This window comes from Exophiala aquamarina, assembly GCF_000709125.1.
Source record: "Exophiala aquamarina CBS 119918 chromosome Unknown aczIA-supercont1.16, whole genome shotgun sequence".
Classification (NCBI taxonomy): domain Eukaryota; kingdom Fungi; phylum Ascomycota; class Eurotiomycetes; order Chaetothyriales; family Herpotrichiellaceae; genus Exophiala; species Exophiala aquamarina.
In genome coordinates this window covers 34,038-57,899 of record NW_013550572.1, presented here as the reverse complement: position 1 = coordinate 57,899, position 23,862 = coordinate 34,038, and the positions used below count along the sequence as shown (strand labels likewise).

Here is a 23,862-nt window from a genome sequence, read left to right as displayed (position 1 = left end):
GTGTCTACGAAGTTCAAACCTATCAAGAATGTTCGCCAGCGACACATGACGTTGGCTTCTCAATGAGGCGCAGGGGTTTGTCAAGGCTTGAGGCTAATGCAGCCACTTCTCGACTACACCAATCTTGACCTCTCATTTTGCTGCCAGGCTTCTCCTCGCGAAACACACAGCCGCAATCTTAGCAACAAGCCTGGTCGCAGCCGCTAAGGAGATTCAGCCTTAAGAGACATGAATCTCCTCTCAGCCTCCCTCCGTCCCAATTTGTCTTCGCAAGAAGATGCGATCTCCTGCCCATCTTTCTTCCTTCCACCCACAAACATCCATTCAAGTAGTGTGCTGGAGCGGCCCGGAGTGATAATTACCAAGCCTAGCAAATGCAGCGCCTGGACAAAATCGACGTTTACGCACAAGGTTTGCTCAGCACCTCATCTTCACCGTTGTGGTCAAGGCTGACAGTGCCATAAGTTAATGGAACATTCGAAAAACAGGAGTGTGAACCAGAGGGGTTTCTTCGAGTAAGTTTGACTGTACGGACCATGATGGGTCGGATTGCTGACTAAAATTCGACAGAACCCTGGATCTGGGGTGCAGATAGTGTATGATGAGGTTTCCACCCATCGCATAGACGCATGTCTAACATGTACAGGTTCTCGAGATGGAACCTTTTTCAGGAGTCCAAATTGCTTAGAGAGCTTCTGAGCTCCGATTTCGCATACCCAAATCAATTATGGGATGACATGCATCACTTGTCCAATGGCTATGCTGGAAATGCAACCCATCAAAGAAGTACCGGAAAAGTGCACAGTAAGTACCACAACAGACCTAGCGTGGATGTTCTTGGTATTGATGTTGGACCTGAGCAGCATCATGGTTTCACTTTCTCATCAAGCAGCTGGAAGACCTGCCGTCTTCCACATTCTTCCCTGGCTACGAATGGTACGAAATGAGCTTCTACATCTGCTCGATAATAAATACCACCGATGCACCAGAAGGTGCCTTGCTATTTTGCTTTGATACCCCTCCCCATTTCGCGGCGAAGCTCATTGAGCTCCTAAACACCACTCGCAGCGACCCACCACGAGAGCCTCTCGCTTTCCTCCAAAGCACCGTCGTCGGGGTGGTGGTGGAGATGTACGACTCATCCGTCTGGCATGCCCGCCATCACATAAGGAAAATTGAAAAGGTATATGTCCTAATGATCACTCATGGGTAGCACCCGGGTAGTGAACTCTTTTTGCAGACCTAACATTTGTCCTATTAGGAGAGACCCAAAGATCTGCTGCATTCCAACTTCGAACAACTCCATGAAATGGCACGGCACGTGATCCACATCTGCGAGGTACTTGAAGTCTCTGTCGATTCCGTTCATGAGCTTCTCAACGGTCCTGGAACGGTCACCACCATGCTATGCGACTGCCCTGGCACAGCAGATGGGGGCAAACCAGGTTGCCCTCATAGTGAAATGCGTTTCTGGCTTAGAATGTTGCGAAATTTCGGCCGTCGGGCTGACTCGCTTAAATTACGACTTTCGAATGAAATCAACTTGGTATGCTATTCAAATATGCTGATTGGGATTGGACACTGACGATACCCAGGGCTACAATGTAGTTGTCCAGCGTGACAGCAAGGCTACCGTGGAGATCAGCACAGAAACCATGAATATCAGTCGCGCCGCGCAGAGCGATAGTGCATCCATGAAAACAATTTCAGTGGTAACTCTAGCATTTCTACCCGCGACTTTTGTATCGGTAAGCCGATGGCAAAGCTAAGGATTATGTTCCATGCTAATTCAATCTTTAAGACGGTATTCAGCATGAGCTTTTTCGAATTAGATATTGACGAGCAAGGGGGAACGAGATGGAACATGTCAGACCAATTTTGGATATATTGGGTCATCGCAGTCCCACTTACCATCATGACAATTGCGGTCTGGACTTACCACCAAAGAGCTGATTTCAAGTGGTTTCGTCTATTTGCGAACTGGAGGGCTAGGGCATCGAAGCAAATGGTCTAGTTGACCTATCACTCTTCGAAGGAACGTACGATATTATGAAATCACGATGGCCTTGGATCCAGCATGTCTCACATCCTTGGAGAAAGCAAAATTGGTTATTCTCATAGCGAGTGGATCACTATTCTTTTCGCTGTTGGGAATTTGGATTTACTTGTCTTTCCCAGACCGGTTCTTGTAGCTGTTTGATTTCTGAAAGGTGGTTCAAGGGGCCATTTTCTGCAACAGACATTTGACGACCTTTGAGGTGCTGCCATTGACCTTGTTGCACATTTATCTGTCACCAGTCATCTGTTCGCTATAGCTCAAAGTGTCTTCTACATAGGTAGCCATTTGAACTGAATGGGAATTGATTTTGACGGTCCTTTGATTCACCGTACCGCCTCTCGTCTGCTGCGTGCGTATCCTAGCTTAGACATGTTGACTCTCTCTCACGTCCTTTCTTCCAGTGCCCCGTTCAGGGCCAACTACAGTTTGACCTTTCAGGCCATACAAAAATGTCATGACCACACCAGAACGCCCTTCAAAGCGGATACGGCAGGCTTGTGAGCCTTGCCGGTAAGCCTCCACCCAGGACTCTTGAACGGCTAGTAGTAGCTGCTAATGCCAGGTCTAGTCGAAAGAAGTCGCGATGTCCTGGTGAGAAGCCGGTGTGCTCCCACTGTGTGAGACTGAATCAACAATGCACCTATGCACCTGACCCTGCGCGGAGGACAATGAGCCCTCTTCATGGGATGCATACCAACCCATCTTCCCCCATGATGAGTCACTCTCCAAACGGTGAGTCGAGCACGGTAAGCCTTCCAGCAAATGCTCCATCCCATCAAGCCACTTCAGCTGATAGCCACCATCTGATGGTATACATAGGCGGATAGATTGAGTTCTCTGGAAACTCAGCTCGCAGAGATGCGGAATGCCTTCAAGTAAGACCGAGCCAACAACCGGAATGGCGCCCAGCCAGCGTACTAACGGAGCAAAAAGCTATCAATCTCAAACTATGGGCAATGTTTCCATCCGTTCGTCGCCAAGAGCCTCGGTGCCCCAGCAGACGCCAAATGCTCCTGCTCGTGCAACATCATCTTCACAGAGGTAAGGTGCACTACTAACTCGCTACCCATGGTCTAAGGTTTTGGTGCAGAATGCCGTCATGGGATAAGATAGCTTCCGCGGCCGAATTGTATCTGACCTATTCGAATTGTCAACCTCTCCCGTTATTCTCTCCGCAGTATTTGACAGAAACCCTTCCTTCGAGGGATGATGAATTGCTACTATCAATCGTTGCAATAGCAGCCAGATTTTCACCATTGGCGGGAGTTGCTTCGGATTCTCTTAATTCGCCAACTAGTGAGGAGATTGCCGATGATGCAAGGAAGCTGGTCATGCAAAAAGTCTCCCAGGGACCTGTAGAGCTCTCTACCATCCAGTCATTATGCATTCTGAGCCTCAGGGAATTCAATCGTAAGTCTTCATCCATTGATTACTGAGCAGAGGTTAAACCGGGCATAGATGGTAATACTGTGCGCGCAAGTATGTATAAATCCCTTGCGATGGATCTCTCGCAGTCTTCCGGCCTGTCCTCTGAATACTCAAGATACGTGTTGGATCATGCCGTCGAAGAGCGTCGCCGGTGCTATTGGAGTGTTGTCCTACTACAGAATCTCTACAGCTATCCGGCTGAGTCATTCACTTTTGTCACAGATGAGAGGACTCCCAAAATTCCGCAGAGTCCAGATCAACCACTCGGGACTAGCTCAGAGATCACTGATGCAGCACTTGAACAACCTCAGGGCAATGGCGTCTCCAATGAACCCAGAGACCTAGGCATTTTGGCGTATGTTATCCAGCTTAGTGGGTTATGGCAAAGAGCGGCTCGATATGCACATCGTCGAGGAAAATCCACCGCCCTGCCAGCTTGGTCTGCACAATCGGAATACGCGCTAATCACGGCTCAACTGATGGAAATCGAGACTGGTATGCCCTACAAATATCGATTCCGGCCGTCTCGCTTCGCTGAGCAAGAACCCCAACCACTGCGACGGAACCGTGCTTTTTGGGCGCCTTGGCTACTAGTACAGCTGTTGTATCACTCAATACTGTGCCTCCTTAACCATCCACTACTTCTCTCATTACGTCTTCGACATTTCAGAGTCACTATGGTACCCGAGATATTCCTGCAACATACCGCTGATCTCACGTCGACACATACCGAATGGATTGTGCACTTACTAGATCAATGCAGAGAAAAAGATTTCATGCTTTCGGACCCATTCTTGATCCACTGCGCGGCAATTGCAGCCACCATCTATCTCCAACAAAGCTTCACTGACGACCATACAGTGCGGGCAGAGAAGCAGGACTGCTTCAAGAAGTGTTTTTCCTTCATTCGAGAGATGGGTCAATACTGGCCCTATGGCAATCAGCTAGTGAGTTGGAATGCTTTTTATGCACAAGACTTTTGTGGGTGGATCGCCCTGTGGACTAAGTATTTCCCAGGCAAACAAGATTGAGCAATTTGAAAAGGTGGTGTCTACGTCATTCGACAATTCAGCGGTGACCAATTCACCTAATCCGAACATCTTCATCGATTTGAGTCTCTTTTGGGAAATCATTGAGTCCTCGTCCTCGAGCGAACTTTCCACAACAGCCGATTCTTATTTCGGTTCCTCGCTCATTGGCCATCGGCAAAATTCGCATTCTGCAGAGGTTCTCAGAAGTCGCTTGCTTCCTGAGCCAACTCGTATCAGTCACGAGGGCGTCACGCCGTCAATTAACAACACAAGATCAGGGGGCGAGATGTCGCGTCGCCCGAGTTTTCCCTCGTCCACTTCGCAACTACAAGTTCCGGACTTGCAGTCTTCCCAAGAGGAGGGTTTATCAATACTCGCACAAAGCTACTTTGCTGCAGGCCAAGACTTTGTTGGCAATATGGACGACTGGTGGTTCTCTGGGCCTACCGTTTGATCCGATAGCATGCAATGAAGTCATCAATCAACTCAAAGACTTATGCAATTTTCGGCTGGTTGCCGCATGTAGCCGAAACGATGTTGCATCCGTGTTGATGCTGATAAGCTCTGGGTCAAAGTTTGTGATCGCAAGGGCGGCTACGGCCAAAAAATGCTCCTTGTGCTTCCCGCATCCGCATCCGCATCCGCATCCGAGTACGGCATCAAGCATCTTTGGGAGCATCACATTTGGCCCATGCAAGGTCCTCCGGATATGCTGACACCAGTCGAAAGCTTGGAAACGTCATGGCTTAGAAATGATAACATAGGCTCAGAGCGTTGAGGACGTCCCGCGTTGGCGGTACGTTCTTGACATTTGGATTTTCGCTGAACACTTACCGTACTTTTCTTTCAATACAACTCAACATGAAGGAGAGACCACAAGATATCCTTTGCAGGTTCGGGATTTCAGCCAGGAATGGCTTCCTTCCAGACGAGATACCACTACGGCGGCTGTCACATCAACATTATGCCCCTTGGGAATCACTCGCGAAGAATCTATCTGAATTGATTGTCAACAATGAAATCAGAGCTAAAATCGATGCCTTACCAATACTAGAAACAATATATCTGCGTTCAGAAGCTGAATGGCAGAGAGCATATTCGCTTCTCGCATTTTGGGCCCATGCTTATTTCTGGGGAGGGCAACAGCCTTCGGAGGTATGTATGACCAAACCGTGAAGCATGAGCAAAAGCACTGATATGACCGTTCAGCGACTCCCACCTCAGATCACCTGCCCACTGTTGCAAGTATCTTCCCGACTTGGTCTCCCACCCACCGCCACGTATTCCGCGCTGAATCTGTGGAACTGGGAGAGGAAGGCCCCGAATTGTGAAATCACCGACCCTGAAAATCTCAGATCATTGCAAACGGCGACTGGCACAAGGGATGAGGAATGGTTCTATCTGATCTCGGTCTCTGTTGAGGCCAAAGGCGGTCCGCTAATATTGGCCATGCTCCAAGCAACGCAAGCCGTTCGTGACTGCAACGACAGACTCTTGGAGTCGTGCCTGCAAACCATCACGCAGGGCATCACAGAGCTTGGTGTCCTCTTGAACAGGATGCGAGAGCACTGTGATCCTCAGATTTTCTACCATGTCATCCGCCCACTTCTGGCAGGTAGCAAGGGTATGGCATCGGCCGGTCTCCCACGAGGTGTCTTTTACGACGAAGGAAATGGGAAGGGTCAATGGCGGGAATACAGCGGTGGAAGTAATGCGCAGAGCTCTCTGATTCAACTCTTCGACATCGTCCTTGGCGTCGACCATCATGCTACTGGTGGCTCAAGCTCCAAGGCCGCCAGGACTGGCAGTTTCATACAGGTCGGTCGCCAGGCTTTCAGGGCTTCGAGACCACACTTACTGACAGGAGTAGGAAATGAGAAACTACATGCCACGAGGACATCGTGAGTTCTTGGCTTACATGACAAAGAAAAGCAACATTCGAGAATATGCATCGAATGCAAGCACCAGTCCAACAATCCGCAACGCATACAATAAAGCCGTTGAAGCTCTCGTCGCATTTCGCAACATTCACATCCAAATCGTCGCGGGCTACATAATTGCACCGTCTCGCGCCCCCGGAGCCAGTTACATTGTCCAGAATCGAACTCTGAACCTGGCCACCGCATCGACCAGAGGCCAGGAGACGAGTACCAACGAGAAACAACAATTAGCTGGTACCGGTGGAACGATGCTGATACCCTTTTTGAAACGAACGCGAGATGAAACTGGAGAGGCAGCAGTGGCAATTTCATGATCTTTGAGCGGATTATGTCCATAGAAACGTCCTTTCCCTCATGTACAGACATTTAGCATTTGTTATAGGCACGGAATCACATTGAAAGCTGCACTCCTCTAGAGGTCTATCTTGCCTTGAATGAGGAGCATTCAGAACAAGGCAATAACTGTGAGCACCCAGCTAAGTGTGGACAAGGCTTTCCAACTCCCTCTTCTGCATAATAATGTACTACCAGGGTCATGAACAGGCGACCGCAAGTCGTTGTAAGCTATGTCATTGCCAGGTCAGGTGGAGATCCTTCCAGGCCGCCGGATAATGATCAGAAACCTTGCGCGTTGCCCCGAGGCCACTGCCCACACTGACGCAAGCCCAGGCCAAGAGGCAAGAAAAAGGGGTGCCGGCCGGGGACGGATGCGGATGCGGATGCGGATCGGAGGGGAGGAACGTGGTCATCACAAAGCCTTGCCCGTATCCGTATCCGCACCCGCATCTAAGTGTTTCCGATGTGTCGTCCATTACGTAGTCTTTATTCTGGAAGCCACCTAAAGAAGTTCCTTGGGGCTCTAGAAATACACCGTCGTCCAAGTTGATCGGTTCGGAGACCAGCCGCTTTCAAGCATATCACAATCTCGTTCCAAGCAGGATAACTGTACCCCTAGCCCTGGTGCTATTCTGACATCTGTTGGATATTATCACGAGTAGAACCTCCAAGACACGCAAGCATCGGTGTGGCAACAATATGGCGCCGGGAATACTAGCAGCCTCCGAGGCACAGACATCACCGTCGTCGCCGCGGGGCGTTGTGCCAAAACATGTCTTTCCAGAGAACAGCGACAGCGCCGAATACGCCAGAAGTCTCGACGCATCGGACCCGTTGAGATCGTTCCGCTCCAAATTTCATATCCCATCGAAAGTGGCTCTCAAGGCAACGTCGTTGTCTCAGCAGACTGATGACCACGGCAATGCAGCAGCAACAGCAGCAGCAGAGCAACAGCAACGAGAAGAAGGCATCTACTTCTGCGGAAACTCACTGGGCCTCCAACCGCGCGCTACATCACGCTACCTCCAAGCACAGCTGGAGACTTGGTCGAGTATCAACGTGTATGGCCACTTCCGGGAGATGGACAACTCGCCGCTGCCGGCGCCCTGGCAGTCGCTGGCTGAGGCCGCGGCGGAGCAGTCCAGTCGCATTGTCGGTGCGCTGAAGGAGGAAGTCGCCATTGCGAACACGCTGAGTGTAAATCTGCATCTGTTGATGGCGAGTTTCTATCGGCCGACGCCCAAGAGGAACAAGATTCTGTTGGAGTGGAAGGCTTTCCCCAGTGATCATGTAAGTTCGATTGATTGGTCGATTGAATGACTGAATTTTTGGAAGAAACAAAAGAAGGGCCAATGGCGGATGGAAATTTCAAGGCTAACTTTCGGGGCCGCTGGCCGCCTCAAAACATAGTACGCAATCGAATCACAAATCTCGTGGCACGGCTACTCGCCCAGCGAAGCGATGATCCTGGTCTCTCCGGACTCGGACCATACGATCTCAACGGAGAAAATCCTGGCGACGATCGACGCCCACGCCCACGAAATCGCCCTGGTCCTGCTGCCCGGCGTGCAGTACTACAGCGGGCAGTTCCTAGACATCGGCCGGATCACCGAGCACGCGCACTCGAAGGGCCTGACCATCGGCTGGGACCTGGCTCACGCGGCGGGCAACGTGCCCCTGAAGCTGCACGACTGGAATGTCGATTTCGCCGCCTGGTGCACGTACAAGTACATGAACGCCGGGCCGGGCGCGATCGCGGGCCTGTTCGTGCACGAGAGGCACGGCAAGGTCGAGTATCCGGATGGGCCAGATGCGAAGCCGGTCTTCAGGCATCGCTTGACGGGTTGGTATGGTGGGGACAAGGCGTCGAGGTTCCAGATGGATAACAGTAAGCACCCGTGGTCCTGGTCCTTCCCATGGCAAACAGTCCGGTCCCTCTCCCTGTTTCTAACTTCTTTTTTTCTCCCCGCCACCACAGATTTCAGACCCATCCCCGGCGCTGGCGGCTTCCAGATCTCCAACCCATCAGCCATCGACCTCGCCTCGCTGTGCGCCTCACTCTCGGTCTTCAACGAGACTTCAATCGAACAGCTCCGCGAGAAGTCGCTCAAGCTGACGGCATATCTCCAATATCTGCTCTTGAAGGACGACAGCACACCACCGTCAGACGACGCAGAGCGTCCATTCCGGATCATCACGCCCCTAGACCCTGCCAGACGTGGCGCACAGCTGAGTGTGCTTCTTCAGCCGGGTCGCTTGGAGAAAGTCAGCGACGCTCTTCAGGCTGCAGGTATCGTCGCGGATCAGAGAAAGCCAGATGTCATCCGTGTGGCGCCGGTGCCCTTGTATAATACTTTTTATGATGTTTGGCAGTTTGTTCAGGTTTTGAAGAAGGCGGTAAATGCATAGATGATAGAAGATGATTTGCAATTTATTGAATGTTGATTCCTCATGAAGCGCCACTCGGCACTAAATAGCATTACATGCCGATTTGGCTCCATCCATGAGTTTACACGGATGTAATCAGGAACAAACGTTGACTCATGCTCGCCAAAGCTGGTCATCAGCTCTCCGCCATTCATTCAGACAAAGTCCAAATGCACTTCCACCTTGTAGGCTCATCGCCCTCCATCTACAGGATATATCTAAAAGAGATATGAAAGTCCTGGACATCCTCCAGTGACAAGGTAGCATGAGGATGCGTCTCGCCACGATCTCTGTATTCCTGCTCGATCGCATCCCTCCTTTTGTTCTCCCTATTCATCCACCAGATAAGCACACACGAATTGAAGATTGCAAGGAGGATGAATCCCAAGAGAATGGAATGGCCCTTGATGAACCTGGGAGCGCCGTCATAGATGTGGGTGCCCATGATGGAGAAGCATTGGCCGAAGATCTCAGCAACGGCCCATGTGGTGCCGCGTTTGGTGAAGCCGCCAGTGTTAACGCCGAGCCAGCTCACCAGGAGGATCACGCTGGGATATAGACCTGATGTGATCAGGCAGGCGGCGAATATCTTGACCGCAGTGGATGACACCGTCAGTAGCAGGATATACCCGATAGCTACGGTTGAGAGCGTGCCGACGAGGAAGATCCCCTTGCGATTGGCCCAGTCCGACGCTTTGCCAACCATGACCAGCACTACTGTCGCGCATGCGTATGGAATCACTGAGAATAGGAGTGTTCGTTCTGTAGAATCATACAACCATTAGCAATGAATACTATGTTATGATAGCGAAGATGTGTAACATGGATTTGGTTGACCTTGTCAATTTACATACCTCGTGAGAAGCCAAATTCATGCACGAACGTTGGCAAGAACAAGCCGACCGAGCCGATTCCGTTCGCAATACCTGCGTTGATCAAGGCAAAAAGCCAGCATTTCGGGTCTTTGAGGACGGTCAAGATTTGTCGGGCGCGGAATTTGGCGCCGACTGTGTTGTATGCTGTTCGTCGTCGAAACAGAAATAACGTTAGGGCTCATGCTTGCTTGTGGGTAGTGTGACCTGCTATCGAAGCATATGATCAGGTGGATTAGCGGATACTTACTTCTCATCCGCTGGACGGCAAGCTCTACCTCCTCAGGACGGAACAACCAATGCTTGCGACCACGAAGCTGGTCCGGAAATCGCGGGAGGAATACCACCACCAGTGCGCCAATGAATAATGCCATTGACCCTTCAATGATGAAGAGCCATCGCCATGGCTCTCTCCCCGTCCGCTCAAGGGTCAATGTATTTTGTATCGCATAGGCTATCAAGCCACTGAAAGCGCCTGAAATCGTTGCTGCACCATAATATATGGCTTTGAAGAAGGATCGAAAACATTAGCATTTCCTTATTGTGGAGAGTTGTTGCGTTTGGTATGTCTAGACTCACCACCCCTGGTTGCTACCTCATCTCTTTTGTACCACATGGAGGCGTAGAGTCCGAGACCTTGGATGAAGGCTTGCGACGACCCTATCAAAACTCGCATCGACAACGCTGTCTCATAGCCCTGGGCGGCAGACATGGCCGTCAAAAAGCCTCCAAAGAGAAGAGCCGAGCCACCTAGGATATAATTTGGGGGAAGCTTAGGGAACAATCGAAGTCCCACGTTTGCTGGAAGCATGAAGGTGATATATCCGACGTCTTGAGGTGGAAGAGGTTAGCCGTTTGGGACGAAAAGTACATTCGACGAGGACGCCGTGTGGCTTGGGTTGGCTGAAACTTACAAAACATCATCAAGCAATTGTAGTACTGATTGCTAGTCAGCCCGAGGTCCTTGGACATGCCCATGACATTCGCGAGTCCAATGCTGTTTCGATCCTATACCTCCAACAATCAGCCAGGAGAATTGAATCTTTGATATTATGCCTCTGGCACGGTGCCAACAATAACCACGGTGCTCAAAAACAGACATACCAGATAAGCAGTGAAATAAATCAAAGCGGCCAGAGGGACGATGACAAGGTCACTCTTCAACACGAGTTTCTTCTCCGTTGGGGATTTCTTCCTTTTCTCAGTGACGGCATCGTCGGCGAGGTATGTCTCCTCAGAGATCCTTGGCTTCTGAATCTCAATAGACGTTGTTCTCTCCACTGGATCCTCCAGATGGGCGAGCTCTGCAGGTTGTTTTTCCATCTCTGGACCGGTTGTCTCTGTTTCTCGAAGGCTTTCGGCAGGATGAAGCGAAGTAGGCCACAACTTGGAGTACAATATTCACTCAAAGTCCAGCGATGTTCGTGACTCTTCCTTCACATACACGAGGTCCTTCTATGATGTATTTATCTAGATAAGTTCCCCAAGCGTCCCCAAGCTTCCCGAAGCTCGATGAATCCGCCAAGCGTAGTCGCCCGGCCACAAGGCTCCGAGTTCTTGCCCTCTAGCCCCGCAAAAGTTATAGCGAAAGCCGACTTCGACCACCAAGTCCGATCCGGGGTAACTTCAAGACAACCACCAAACTCTCATGTGATATCCACATCTTACTGGCCGTACGCCAGTTGAAGTGTCATTGGCCCTCGACATGTCGGGCCGCATTCTTTGGAGCCATTGAGAATCAGCAGCTCGACGGTCTGTGGCCTGGGGAGATGTATTGGGAAGCGTGTGGGCGATTCGGGCGTCAGTCCAGAAGTTTCACTAGCTGGGTATCTAGAATGGCCTGTGAAAATGCAATGGAACACATCGCCTTGGACCGAAAGAACTATTGAGGATGACTTTGGAACGGACATTGAGAATCGGCAGGTATAAGCGATGAACCTGAGGCAGCCCTCTTCAGTGGCTTTTGAGTCGGGTGCGACTGTGCTACGTACGGATGGTGCTCGAAGCAAAGGAAGCAATAGCGATGATGGTTATTAAGAAGGAAGTGGCTAACTATTGTTCTAAGTGCTGTAACCCTCGCTCAGTCAGCTTTAGGCCAATGGATTCTTGGTCGGCAAAGATAACAGTTCGATCAATTCTTTCAAATGCTCGCGGCTCTCCAAGTTTAGTATCAAGTCTTCTATCTTTTGCCGTCTGGAGTCGTCGATCAATGGAGTCACGAGCAGCCTCCACTTCTCAATGATCTCTTCATTGGAAAGTTCAGGGAAGACGCCACGGGGTCCTGGAAGCTCTGATACGATTGGATCCGAGGCTTGATCGCCGTTACCGCCTTGGAAGGTCACAGTAACCCGTTGACCGAACTTGAGGTCTCTGTCTTTCGCCTCCATACAGTTCACCTTACCGACCAAATCCCAGATTTCGTCCCTGTCAAGGTTGTCTTGTCTGAACTGAAGCGGCGAAACGGCGTAATCAATAATCTGTGTTGCCGCGACATATGCATTGCTCATTTGTGCGCCTGTCGCTGTCAATGGTCGTTTAGGGAGCCATCCACCATGATGGAAAGCCGCCTCGCCTAGTTCAATCTTGATTTCCTTGATTTTTCTGAAGTCTTTCATCTGTGATAAGTATTTCGCTTGTAGTTCTCTTAGGCAGTCTACGGTGCAGTGAGTGCCGGCCATTCCGCAATATGCTTTTAATCGAATGCCTTCGATTTTCCAAGTCGTCCCTAGCTCTTTTGCAACTTCTTCTGAGAGGTACGCCGGTTGTTTGCCATTGCCTCTGGTGAAGCAAGCTAGAAACCCGCCATAATTCTCTTCGTAGACACGCTTGATGCCGGTATACCCTCCTCTTGAAAGAAGCGTTCCGAACAAACCGTTTCGTGCAGCGAATCCATGCTGCATGCGTTTCACATCACTTCCGAATTGAGCTGACATAAGACCTCCAGCTTGTGTACAGGCGATGCCTAGGGCGTCTTCAATCTGGCTGGGAGTTAAACCAAGAAGCTTGCTGGTGGACGCTGCTGCCGCCGATGGTCCGAATATTGCACCAGAGTGCCAGCCCATTGTGAGGGCATGCGCCCCGTGCAGTCCAAGCCCTACACGCGGGCCGACCTCGAAGCCTACAATGGTCGCTAATAGCAAATCAGATCCAGTAGTGACCTTGTTCGTTGAGAGTTCACTTGAGGCATCATGTTCAGCAGCGGCGAGGAGGGCTGGTAGCAGCAGGCTATTGCTGTGCAACGGTGCTTCCGAGTGCCAATCGTCAATTTCGAATCCCTGGATGAAGGTAGAATTCAAAAGTGCAGCTTGGAGGGGGCTGAGCTTTCGTCCTCCCCATCCAAAGACCGTGCATGTACCCGGTGCTTCCATATCGAAGATGGCTCGAGCGGCCACCTCCGACCCTGGAAGATGTGCACCGACTAGGAGGCATGCGATCCCATCGAGAATGATATGTTTTGCTCGAGTTTGAATATGTGATGGTACATTTTGAAGGGTGGTTTCACTGATCCAATTGGCGAGTCGGCCGGTTGGTCCAGTCGGATCACTAGGATGAGAGTTATCGACGGCAACAGGAGCGCCTGAGCCCATTCTGAATGACTGACAAGTGATATTGGGTATTCCACAGATGTCGAGGTGAAGGTGAGGATGGAGATGTTCCTCAGGGCGTTCACTCGTTCTTGTAAGTAATTGAAATGAGCGACTTTCGCTTTCCAAAGCTCATCTCAGATACCTAGAGACGCCTACAGGCGATACCCCAACGATTATGGGACGCTGTTTGCTGTGGCCAAGCCTATCAGATGGATTGCAAGGCAAGGGGCGTTCTCTACTGTGGAGCAGATGGCTCAGAGTAGCGAACTTCCCCGCATACTGAGTCGGAACGGGCGACTATTGGCCTATTTGATCGGCGCCGATAGCGGACCGAAAGAATACCAATCCGCCATTCGGCTGAGACCTGTGCACCAATGATTTCTGGTTGGTATGTCAGAATGAACGTGGTAAACCTCTCATGATGCCGATGCAAGAATGAGAGGCGCGCCTTGCAGTTCAATCCATATACCGAAGTCGAGAAGAACGGACCGATATGTCCGCTTATCGCTTGTAAAACGGCTCTCTACAACTCTGAGGGACGTAACCGGGGGGTGGACTCATTTAGCGATCGATCAAGACTGAAGAGAAAAGCCAGCATCCCACATCCAACTTGGATAGAACATGCCGCTTGACTCTGCTTCAGGTATCATGTAGTTACCCATCAAGTCGAATGGGTCAGGGGAAGTAGTATTCATCATCGAGTTGGTCTGAGCCATGAGACCATTGTTTGTTCCAACTATGTTGTTCGATAACATGCCTTGAGAGGACATTGTGGGAGTCAGCTGCTGCATGCCCTGAATCGTCCCTAATTGCTGTTCGACCCCGCGATTTTGAGCTGTAGGATACTGTTCGAAGAGAGCATTGATATTTGGGGTATCCATGGTCGCGACTGGAGAGTGTTGAATTAGTGAGGGAAGAACCCGTGGTGGTCGTCCTAGATGTTCAGTGTTGATTGCCCTTTCTTCATAATAGTTCCGCCAAACCCAAAGCGAATCGTGCAGCACGCTGGCACTATGGCGTGTGTTGAGCCTTAATGTAGGCTCTTCATTGCGATTGCTCGCAGATGATTGATTAATCGCCCAGAGGTGAGTCAGGACTACGCAATCCCGAGAGGGGAAATCGTTGATTTCCACAGACATCGACCGCTGCATGGATATGGCGGTATTGAAAGTTCTCTTTCCAGCATCAATGTCCAAGATTCGAGAATAGCTCGAGAACAACACTTTCATTACGACCAGAGCCGACAGTTTCACCATCTGTCCAAAGTAGTGAGGAGCAGAAGTGCTGAATTTTTCATTCTCAGTCGCGTGTTTCATTTGCGATATCAGTTTGGTTGCCGTATGATAGGCCCTCAGAAGGCCATGTTTTCGAGTGGGCGAATCAAGCGGCTCAAGGAAGTAGTATGACTGGAGTTGCAGAGCAGCGCTGGAGATCCATATGTTACATACCTCTAAAGGATGCTGTTAACATTTGCCCACAGATGTGACGGTCTAGAGTCAAACGAACCTGTAGTATCACTACCCAGCTGCTTTTCAAGCTGATGAAGGTCATCCTCAAGGGATGCAAGAAGCATTCCGGCTTCATACGCCGACGACCGCCCTCCACGAGTAGTGGTATCCGCCGTCATGCAGCAGTTTACACGGTTGAGGAAGCGTTGAATCACAAGAACATGTCTCAGATGTTGAGGGAGGTGGTAAATATTTTCTTCATCGCAAGCTAGGCTCAAAGTCGGGTCTGTTGACACGAACAATGGGCTTTGGCCTTCTGTGGAGGTGATGCTAAGAGGATTGTCAGCAGTGAATTCCATGCATAAGAGAGCTCCTACCTTTCAGCCGCGATGCAACAGCCAGCCCAGACTTTAGCAGCTTCCTCCACGTGTTCGGGTAGAACTCGGAATTTGACACGGTTGAAGTCCTGGAGGATCTCAGGCCTGTGGAGGCCTAGATGCATGCACGCCGTCTTGGCAATAGAAATGAGCATGAACGATGGGTTGGTGACCATTGAGGGTGAAGAGTATGGCCAGACGCAAAGCAACAAAATCGCCTGAATCGTCAGGTGAGAATGGGGAGTACTTGAGATCTTCTCCCACATCAATTTATCCAGTGGCGTTCTGAGGCTAGCGTATATGCCAGCCTCTTCAGAGTAGCTCCTTGAAGCAATCGCAATGATTGTCCAGAATAGGAGCTGGGATCGTTCGTAGTATTCATCAGGCGTCAGATTCGGATTCAAGATTGGAAAAAATGGATGAAAATCGCCGAAGAACCTGTTGTTGTAAGCCTGTGGCTTGACATGAAGGTAAGCATGGGGGCTTGTACACTTGGAACAAATTTGAGGTTTGGTGTTGGTCAAGAAGGAGGTCTCCTAATTGGCGGGAGTTTGCGGACTTGTACATGTGGAATGACTGAGCTCTCTGACTTGATACCGCTGGAGATTCAATCGAGGAGCCCCGGAATGAAGGAGTAAAATCAGCGGCCGCCCCAGATTGAGTCCTCGAATTCGTCCTCCTTCTGGCCTCGTTGGGAAACGGGAGTAATTCGGTGGTCGCAGTTGGAGAGTCGGCAAGCGCTTGTTCTGTCTGATGAGACTCGTTTAAGGGAGACGTGGTGGACAACTTCTCTCCATTGAGATCTGAATGAGAGCGAGAAATCAAGGATTGAAGTTCTTTGACTTGCTCAGATAGATCCTCCAGCTTCCTGTGATTGGTAAGTACCTGACAGATCGAACATGACGGCAGCCGGAAATAAGGAGACAGCTCGTGAGGTCAGGGTGTGAGACCGCTTACGCCCTTTTATTAATACGCTTGAAGTCTGTGTCGACCTCGCACACCAAGGAGTGCTTGGCGCATCGCTCACAGGTTGAGCTCTTGTCCAGACCTTCACATTTCAGCTAGAGAAGAGTCAGCTTCCATCCCGAGATCAACACGGGTTGATGGAACAAAGAGGCTGTGCTCCAGATATCTGAGTCTGCACCTCGAAAGCAAAACATCGGTCTTACCTTGGATTGCCTGCATCTGACGCATGCCACTCGCTTTGGCCGCTTCCCATGCAGGCTGGCCGCACCTGCAAGATCGTGAAGCCTGTCCTCAGAAGCGGTAGGAGGGGCGCTGCGGATGGGTTTGTATTGGGCCATCGAAAAGAACTGAGCTTCATGCTGGCCTCACTGTGAACCTCTCGTGTTTTGACACCTCGCAACACGATTCTTGAGGTTGAACAGCTAATCCCCACAATCTTAATTGGCAGAATCCTGTGGCGGGTCGAGGCGGAGGTGTGCTACGGCGGATCATTACGCACCTCATGACGCAGCCAAAACAGGTTAAATCTGTCAGACAGAACGACTATAAATTTGATACGTTCGAGACAGCCTAGCAACATACTTGAGCACATTCCACCATGGCAATGCAGTACAGAAACATCCACCCTTGCAAGCCTTGTCATCGTTCATGATGGCTCAATTTACCCCTTCCACCATCCTTCCCATTTGTTTGGAAAGGAATCTGTCAAGAATTGCATTCGTCCTCTCAGGATCCTCAAGCATCATAAAATGGTAGGTATCGCACTTTTCGACGTACACATGCTGCGAGACTGCTCTAGCAGCCTCTTCAGCTCCATCCCCTCGGCCTTTGACGTCCTTCTGCTCAATCATCAAAAGGATTGGCTGTGAGAGTTTCGACGGGATAGGCGAGCTGTCTGTTAAAAAACGTTAAAATATCAACGGCACTGCCACTTGGAAGGGGGATTCAGCGCGATACATACCAGCCTCATCTGCCACCGAAACTCCGTTCAACAATTGCTTATACCACATACATTTTGGTGTGAATCCGTTTCCCATCTTCCACAAGCTGATGATCTTCCTGCGCTCCTCCTTGTCCTCCCCTTCTCCACCACCGACCCAGTCTGCGACATCACATCTCATCCCGTTGGTCACCCACTCCTCAATCCCGCCCTCTCTTCTGAAATACTTCTTCCACAGTTCCTGGTCCCTAGCCCAAACGAGATCATAGAAACTCTCAACATTTTCGTCCAGCAATCTCCCCGCCCTGTCCGCGTCACCTAGGAACACGGTGTGACCAAATGCATTAAATCCAAACTTCCCCAGCGACATCTCCTTCAACTTCCCGTAGTCGTAGACACTATCCCCGGAATACGGGTGCGCGGCACCGTAGTAAGTAGCCATGAAAACAAAGGCGTCAAAACGCTGATGATGCCGGCGCAGCAGCGTCGAGAGAAGAGCGGAGCCCCAGTCATGGGAGATCCCCACGACTCGCGAGATGCCCTCATGGTCTAGGATCTCTATTATCTCCTGCGCCATCCGAGTCATGCTGTACTTCTGCACGTCGAGCGGCTGTGATGTGCCGCCATAGCCTAGGAGGTCCGGCACGAGCACGCCGTACCCTCGAGGGGAGAAGTGCGCCACCTGGTGCCGGAAGTCATACGCGCTGCTGGGAAAACCATGGAGGAATAGGAGTGTTGGATTGCCGCTACCTGGGGTGCGCTGGTTGTAGAGGTAGCAGTATGAGTGCCCAGTGCTCAGGGTGGTCCTTTTGAAGGAGTTAAACAAGGCCATCCTAATGAGAAATAAATGATGACTTTGGTAGGGATTGTTTATCCTGCCAGCCCTGGCGCCCCTCCCAGAACTGGATGAACTTGACTTTTGCCAGTGCTAGTATGTACCTCGAAATCGTGATCGTCAGTGTCAAGAGAAGAATTATGACTCAGAGATGGCTGTGGATTGGATGAAGTCACAACCCGCCGGACGGAATGTAGATCAATCTTAACGAGCTAGTTGATGCGAGAGGGGAAACAAACCCGATGTGCCCCGGACGAGGCTCGAGAATTGCTTCACTCTCCAATAATACATCCATGGCATATAAACTATAATAGTACAACTGCTGCGGGTTGAATGCAGATACTAGTGGATATCATTGTTTAGACTTGCGGAGATCATGCGCTGCAAACTTCATCCACCTTCATTATGATTTCCTGCTTCCAACCATCCAGTTCTGGTTCTGCGGCCTGGCATCCCAATCCGGCCATCACGCCTCAGTATTCGCAAGGCTAGAATCCCGTGTGACAGATAAGAAAGTTAAGCTCCACAACTGGCGAACATTACTTTCTGTCCCCGAGCTGACCCCGGGCGGAGGTGGCAACGCGCCCAGAGGGGTCGTGGTGTAGCTACCCGTATCGTTGTTGAAAGTCCAACTCCAGACTTCGCTCTGGAGCTGTGCCGCATTGGCCTCAATACTATCCCACAGAGCGTTGTAAGCGCGTCGGACATTGGGTTCGACGGTCTCGTCGTCACACCATCGCGGTGTTTGCGTCGTGTTGGCTTGGACATATTTCGTCGAGTTGCACCGCGCAAGCTGTCGTTCCAGTCCCTTGGCCATCATCGCCAGTTGGAATGACCACACCACCGTGCCGTGATAAGCTGCGTTTGTGAAGTTTGCTGTGAGGATATCTGACCCGGACAATGCTGGGTTTGCCACAACCATGCTCTGAGGCGTCAGTAGACCGGCCGGGAAAGGTCGGACAAGGCTGTCGGCTGTAGCGTTTATGAAGCGTGTCTCCTGTGCCTCGGCTTCGGGAGATGAAGACGATGCATTCAGGAAGAAAAGACGGAATGCAGTATCGCTGTGGAGAACATCGACGGATGAGAGGTTGTTATACCCTTGCAGCGCAATGGCGTAAGTGGTGATATTGCCGTCCTCTGGAAGGGAAGAGTCGTTGGTTGGGCCATTGTAGAAAGTTGAGGTGTCTACGAAGCCCTGCAGGTTTTCTCTTGCATCATCAGCCGTCATGTTCCTCTCGAAAAACTGGAGGGTTTTCTCCTCCCAAATTTGAGCGTTAGCATCTGCCAATGAACCCCATGCCGTTGTGTTCACTCGAGTGTTGTTGGGATATACACCTGACTGTGCCAACTTCGCGATCGCACGAAGAGCCGCAGGTACAAGCGCCGCGTTGACATCGAATGGAATGCGGCCGCCTCCCAGGCCATATGTGGAATCTCGCCACTGTCCAACAATTTCACCTCGTTTGAGATGAAGGAGATTATCTCTGGTTTGATTTCGAGCAAATGGAGCGGTGATGTTGATTATCTTTTCGGCATTGATGAGTGTCAGATTGCCGTAAGTCAGGTTTCGGTTCTCGGGGTCGACTGTCCCTGCTCTTCGGGCGAAGAGAGGCTGGACACGACCTGGGCTACTATTGAAATATTGTTGCATCAATACGGGCAGGTAGAAGTCCGTGTCTATCATGGGATATGTGAACCCCGGATCGGTACTGGTGATGTTCTCCTCAAAATTCAAGAATGTCGCGTAGTCGCCAATAGTCTCTTCGTGGCAAACAGAGCCATCAGTGCGGTTGATGCGTTCAAGGACAGCTCCAATCACAGCTTCAGTAGCAGAGCCATTGCCCTGTGATAGAACTGGTTCCAGAAGGAGTGCACTGATCATACTGTCTCGACCAAAATATGTCAAAAATCTCCAGGCTCCGGCAAGGAGCTTCTCGGTGTAAGATAGGAATGATAGAGAAGTGGTTTGGTCCGCCTGCTGCTGGATAAGTCCTTGAGATTCCTCGTTCAGAACTTGATCTGGTGGCAATTGAGTGAGCTGAGGATAATTAAAGCTCGCAGAAAATGTGTAGAAGCCGGCTCCGAAGCTAACGGTCTTATTTCGAGAATTAAGAGTAATATTCGTTTGAGTGTTGCCATAAGGAACAATTGTGAAAGTGGTGGTGGTCACATTGTCAAGCCATAGCCTTGAGAATGAGGCGCCTGTCCCATTGAATCGGGTGACATTGACTGCATCCTGGATAACCGGTCTCAAGAGGCTGGGCCCTTCAGTAAAGTCACGAATCGTCCTGATACTGCCTAGGATTGGAATGGTCAATGTCGCGGAGTTGTTGAACGAAAGCACTCCCTGCACACCCACGAATGGGTACTGAGAACCGGAGGCATTTCTGAAGACTGGAGCCAGCGGCATTCCAACCGTCGAGTTGACGAGCTCGATAGCTAGGGAGCCATTGCGACCAGTTTGAGGCTGGAAAAAAGTACATATACCACTGTTTCCTGCAGGCCAAGCAACTACCACTCGAGGGCCGATGATGGACAGATTCGAATTAGGCAGAGGACTGGTGACCACAACTTGTGTGTCACTATTGCAGTCTGAGTAGAAGTAATTCTGGTACGGCGCGTCTGTGAGGTGTTGTGTGACGGCCGCGCAGGAACCAGAGGTCTGCGCAATACCAAATTGGAACCATATCGCACAAATTGCGATAGTTAGAGCCAGCATCATGGTGAGGGGTGGCGGTGTGATCCGATATACCAAGGATGATCGCATGGAATGGAAGAAATGACCTACCCAGCGTTCTGGCACATGCCTTTTAAGTGACCATCGTCAAGTAGCAAGCTCCCATGTGCTAAGCAGGAAAAAAAAGACTTTTCCTGTGCCTGGTTTACTCTGGCGCAAGCTTCGCGATGACATCAATTCATAGCTCCACCAAATAGAGGGTTCTATGGAATTGGGCCCCGAGAGGCGACGATCGTCATCGCGAGAAAGCATGCATATCCGATGGACTAAAGCAAATCAATAAACTTTAAGCAGATACCAACTCCAAGCCTCGGGCGGGGTAATGCCAGAATGGTCACGGGACATCATTGGAATTGTAGAATGCGGGGTAAATAGAATCACGTGATAGATTCACGTGACGAAAACGCCGATCATGAGGTAGAAGTATTCTCACTCCGTTATGGCGCCTTCTTCGCTCAACTAGGACTTTTCATCACAGCATATCACAACATGGAGCGACGAATTCACCTTCGGAAAATCTCCCGTCCTTTGACATACTTCGTCCCAATGTTGAAAATGTGGCTCTTTGTTCTTATCAATCATGGCAATCAGGTACATACTGACATTCAATTCCACTATTCTCAGGCAAGCTTACAATCTGGCTTGCAATCTCTCGGGTGTATCCCCCAGCGCATATTCGGATTTGAAGTTCTTGCTTCTAACCTTCTCAGCGACCTCACTGGTGATCTGCCTTGCTTCAATGGCAGGATTGTATCCCAAGCCGCTCGACTTGGCGATTTCAGAATCACTGACACTAACGTCTGTATTCTTCTTGCCATCTGCACGCTTGTAGACGGTAACAACGACTGCGCCTCCTAGACCGAGATTGTGCTGCAACGCAGCGTCGACGTTCTTGACAAGACGGCCATTGTTGGCCCATCCTCGAAGTTGCCATGTCAATTCACAGCACTGGGCCAACCCGGTGGCGCCCAGTGGGTGGCCCTTGGAGATCAGTCCGCCTGATGGGTTGATCACGACTTGCCCACCATAGGTAATATCGCCATTTCTTACCATATGGTGGGCCTTGCCCTCGTCACAGAAACCGAGTGCTTCAAGGGTGATGAGCTCGTTCGCACTAAAGCAATCGTGCATTTCGCAAACTTTAATGTCTTTAGCGTTGACGCCAGCCTCAGCCAGCGCGGCCTTTCCAGCTGACTTAGCCATTTCATATCCGACTAGGTCCATCGCACTGCGAGAATAGAGTTTAGGTGAGTCCGTCATTAGGCTCTGTCCAGCGATGAGGATTGCTTTCGACTTCAGGTGAGGTCTCTCATCGAGGAATTTCTGTGAGACGATAATTGCAGACCCAGATCCGTCCGAGGTTGGACTACATTGGAGTTTCGTGATCGGGAAGTGAATCATGGGCGATTTCTCGATCTCCTCGAGAGTGTATACTTGATTGAATTGCGCATATGGATTGCGGGACGAGTGCTCATGGGAGACGCGGCCGATTTCCGCAAAGTCACGGGGTTCAGCACCGTATCTAGTTGGAGACGAGACCGTTAGCAAAAGCCCAGTGAGATGATCATGACCTGGTTCGGGCTAAAAGAAATATAGAGCCAACAACTCGTTTCTGCAGACCCAAGGGGGAGTGCGCCTTGAAGGGACGTTGGGCTTAGTACTCACTTCTGCATATATTCCCGCCCAGCGTTGGCGAAAAACTGGGCATTTCTGGGAGAATCGTGTTTGCCATAAGTCTCTTCCATAATCTTAGTACCGAGACCCATTGGGCTCGGTCTGTCGTTCCAAACAGATTTAATGCTCCCAGGATTCATGGTGTCAAAGCCGATGACCATAGCGCAGTCAACCACTCCGCCTTTCACCAGTGTCCTCGCCAGTTGTAAGCCGGTTGAACCCGTGGCACAGGCATTATTGGTGTTGTAGATGGGGATGTTGGTCATGCCGAATTGATAGAAAATACGTTGGCCGGAGGTGGTGTCACCGTAGCAATAGCAAGCAATGCCAGTCTCAACATCGTCATATGTGATGCCGGCGTCCAGGAGCGCTTTGGCTCCAGCTTCAAATCCTAGTTCAGTGTACGGGCGGAGTCGACGCGGCTTGATGAACTTGGTCATGCCAACGCCTAGTACGTAGGCGTTGGTCTGGGATTTAGGGGCCATTTTGGTGAATTGATCGAGCTGCCTGACTAGTCGTGACGCTTAGTGTTCTATTACGGGCAATGCTGCAACAACTTTTGCTTCCTCGACAGGAGAGCTTAGTAAACTGATGCCAGATGGTGAAAGTGACGGATAAATCAACATGAAAAGTTGTGTTCCTCATCTCTAGCCAGGTGTAAGAAAGGGATCAGTCCATGATTACTATCGGTCGAGTCGAAAATCTGACGCCCCGCACCGCGAGCCGAAGACACCGAGGTATGCTCCCAGCCGAGGCGAGCGCGGTTGGTCTCATGGACAGGCCAACGGCCCTGTACTGTAGAGACTCATGGATTGAACTCTTCCGACTATCAACCAGGGGCACCAAGTGGGCTCCGTATGCGTTGTTCTGTTCTGCTCTGTTCCTAATTCTAGTGTTATTGTACATGGGTATCTCGCATCAGAGGGTATCCTCGTGGATAATTTCTAAACCCCTCTTCCTCTTCGTATCAAATAAATGCAAAGCCCATTGGGCGTTCCGCCCTGCACCCGAAGGTTCTTGGTAGATTCCCTGGCAACCTTGACTTGACCCGTAACGCCGCAGATACTCAGATTGAACAGCATAGATGTGTCGAAGCGGTTCAGTCCAATCCCTTAAAAATCCAAAGTCATAGAATGGTGTGCATGGAACCTGTACCGGAAAAAGCTCGCCGACAACAAGTATGTCCTCGGCACCGAAAATATGGG

The 23,862-nt window shown here is 50.6% G+C and overlaps 9 protein-coding genes across 9 annotated transcripts; 3 read left to right on the top strand and 6 right to left on the bottom strand.

The window, feature by feature from the left end:
• Positions 1 to 3,558: 3,558 nt before the first annotated feature.
• A1O9_11071 (uncharacterized protein) lies at positions 3,559 to 4,972 on the top strand (the record flags this gene model as incomplete). Its single annotated transcript, XM_013399790.1, has 2 exons — positions 3,559 to 4,434; positions 4,505 to 4,972. The coding sequence occupies 2 exons, from the start codon at positions 3,559 to 3,561 to the stop codon at positions 4,970 to 4,972; spliced, it is 1,344 nt and encodes a 447-aa protein (XP_013255244.1).
• A 407-nt stretch (positions 4,973 to 5,379) lies between these two features.
• Positions 5,380 to 6,772, top strand: A1O9_11070 (indoleamine 2,3-dioxygenase; the record flags this gene model as incomplete). The annotated part of the gene is made up of 3 exons (XM_013399789.1): positions 5,380 to 5,673; positions 5,728 to 6,336; positions 6,389 to 6,772. 3 exons carry the CDS (start codon positions 5,380 to 5,382, stop codon positions 6,770 to 6,772), a joined length of 1,287 nt encoding a protein of 428 aa, XP_013255243.1.
• A 721-nt stretch (positions 6,773 to 7,493) lies between these two features.
• Positions 7,494 to 9,203, top strand: A1O9_11069 (kynureninase; the record flags this gene model as incomplete). Its single annotated transcript, XM_013399788.1, has 3 exons — positions 7,494 to 8,084; positions 8,205 to 8,682; positions 8,773 to 9,203. The coding sequence occupies 3 exons, from the start codon at positions 7,494 to 7,496 to the stop codon at positions 9,201 to 9,203; spliced, it is 1,500 nt and encodes a 499-aa protein (XP_013255242.1).
• A 223-nt stretch (positions 9,204 to 9,426) lies between these two features.
• On the bottom strand, positions 9,427 to 11,416 carry A1O9_11068 (uncharacterized protein; the record flags this gene model as incomplete). The annotated part of the gene is made up of 6 exons (XM_013399787.1): positions 9,427 to 9,983; positions 10,076 to 10,240; positions 10,344 to 10,598; positions 10,673 to 10,924; positions 11,008 to 11,101; positions 11,198 to 11,416. The coding sequence occupies 6 exons, from the start codon at positions 11,414 to 11,416 to the stop codon at positions 9,427 to 9,429; spliced, it is 1,542 nt and encodes a 513-aa protein (XP_013255241.1).
• A 767-nt stretch (positions 11,417 to 12,183) lies between these two features.
• Positions 12,184 to 13,680, bottom strand: A1O9_11067 (uncharacterized protein; the record flags this gene model as incomplete). The annotated part of the gene is made up of 1 exon (XM_013399786.1): positions 12,184 to 13,680. One exon carries the CDS (start codon positions 13,678 to 13,680, stop codon positions 12,184 to 12,186), a length of 1,497 nt encoding a protein of 498 aa, XP_013255240.1.
• Positions 13,681 to 14,252: 572 nt separating this feature from the next.
• Positions 14,253 to 15,681, bottom strand: A1O9_11066 (uncharacterized protein; the record flags this gene model as incomplete). Its single annotated transcript, XM_013399785.1, has 3 exons — positions 14,253 to 15,130; positions 15,187 to 15,458; positions 15,506 to 15,681. 3 exons carry the CDS (start codon positions 15,679 to 15,681, stop codon positions 14,253 to 14,255), a joined length of 1,326 nt encoding a protein of 441 aa, XP_013255239.1.
• Positions 15,682 to 17,127: 1,446 nt separating this feature from the next.
• On the bottom strand, positions 17,128 to 18,243 carry A1O9_11065 (uncharacterized protein; the record flags this gene model as incomplete). Its single annotated transcript, XM_013399784.1, has 2 exons — positions 17,128 to 17,366; positions 17,433 to 18,243. 2 exons carry the CDS (start codon positions 18,241 to 18,243, stop codon positions 17,128 to 17,130), a joined length of 1,050 nt encoding a protein of 349 aa, XP_013255238.1.
• Positions 18,244 to 18,712: 469 nt separating this feature from the next.
• On the bottom strand, positions 18,713 to 20,968 carry A1O9_11064 (uncharacterized protein; the record flags this gene model as incomplete). Its single annotated transcript, XM_013399783.1, has 1 exon — positions 18,713 to 20,968. The coding sequence occupies one exon, from the start codon at positions 20,966 to 20,968 to the stop codon at positions 18,713 to 18,715; it is 2,256 nt and encodes a 751-aa protein (XP_013255237.1).
• Positions 20,969 to 21,613: 645 nt separating this feature from the next.
• On the bottom strand, positions 21,614 to 23,142 carry A1O9_11063 (acetyl-CoA acyltransferase; the record flags this gene model as incomplete). The annotated part of the gene is made up of 2 exons (XM_013399782.1): positions 21,614 to 22,505; positions 22,649 to 23,142. 2 exons carry the CDS (start codon positions 23,140 to 23,142, stop codon positions 21,614 to 21,616), a joined length of 1,386 nt encoding a protein of 461 aa, XP_013255236.1.
• Positions 23,143 to 23,862: the final 720 nt, after the last annotated feature.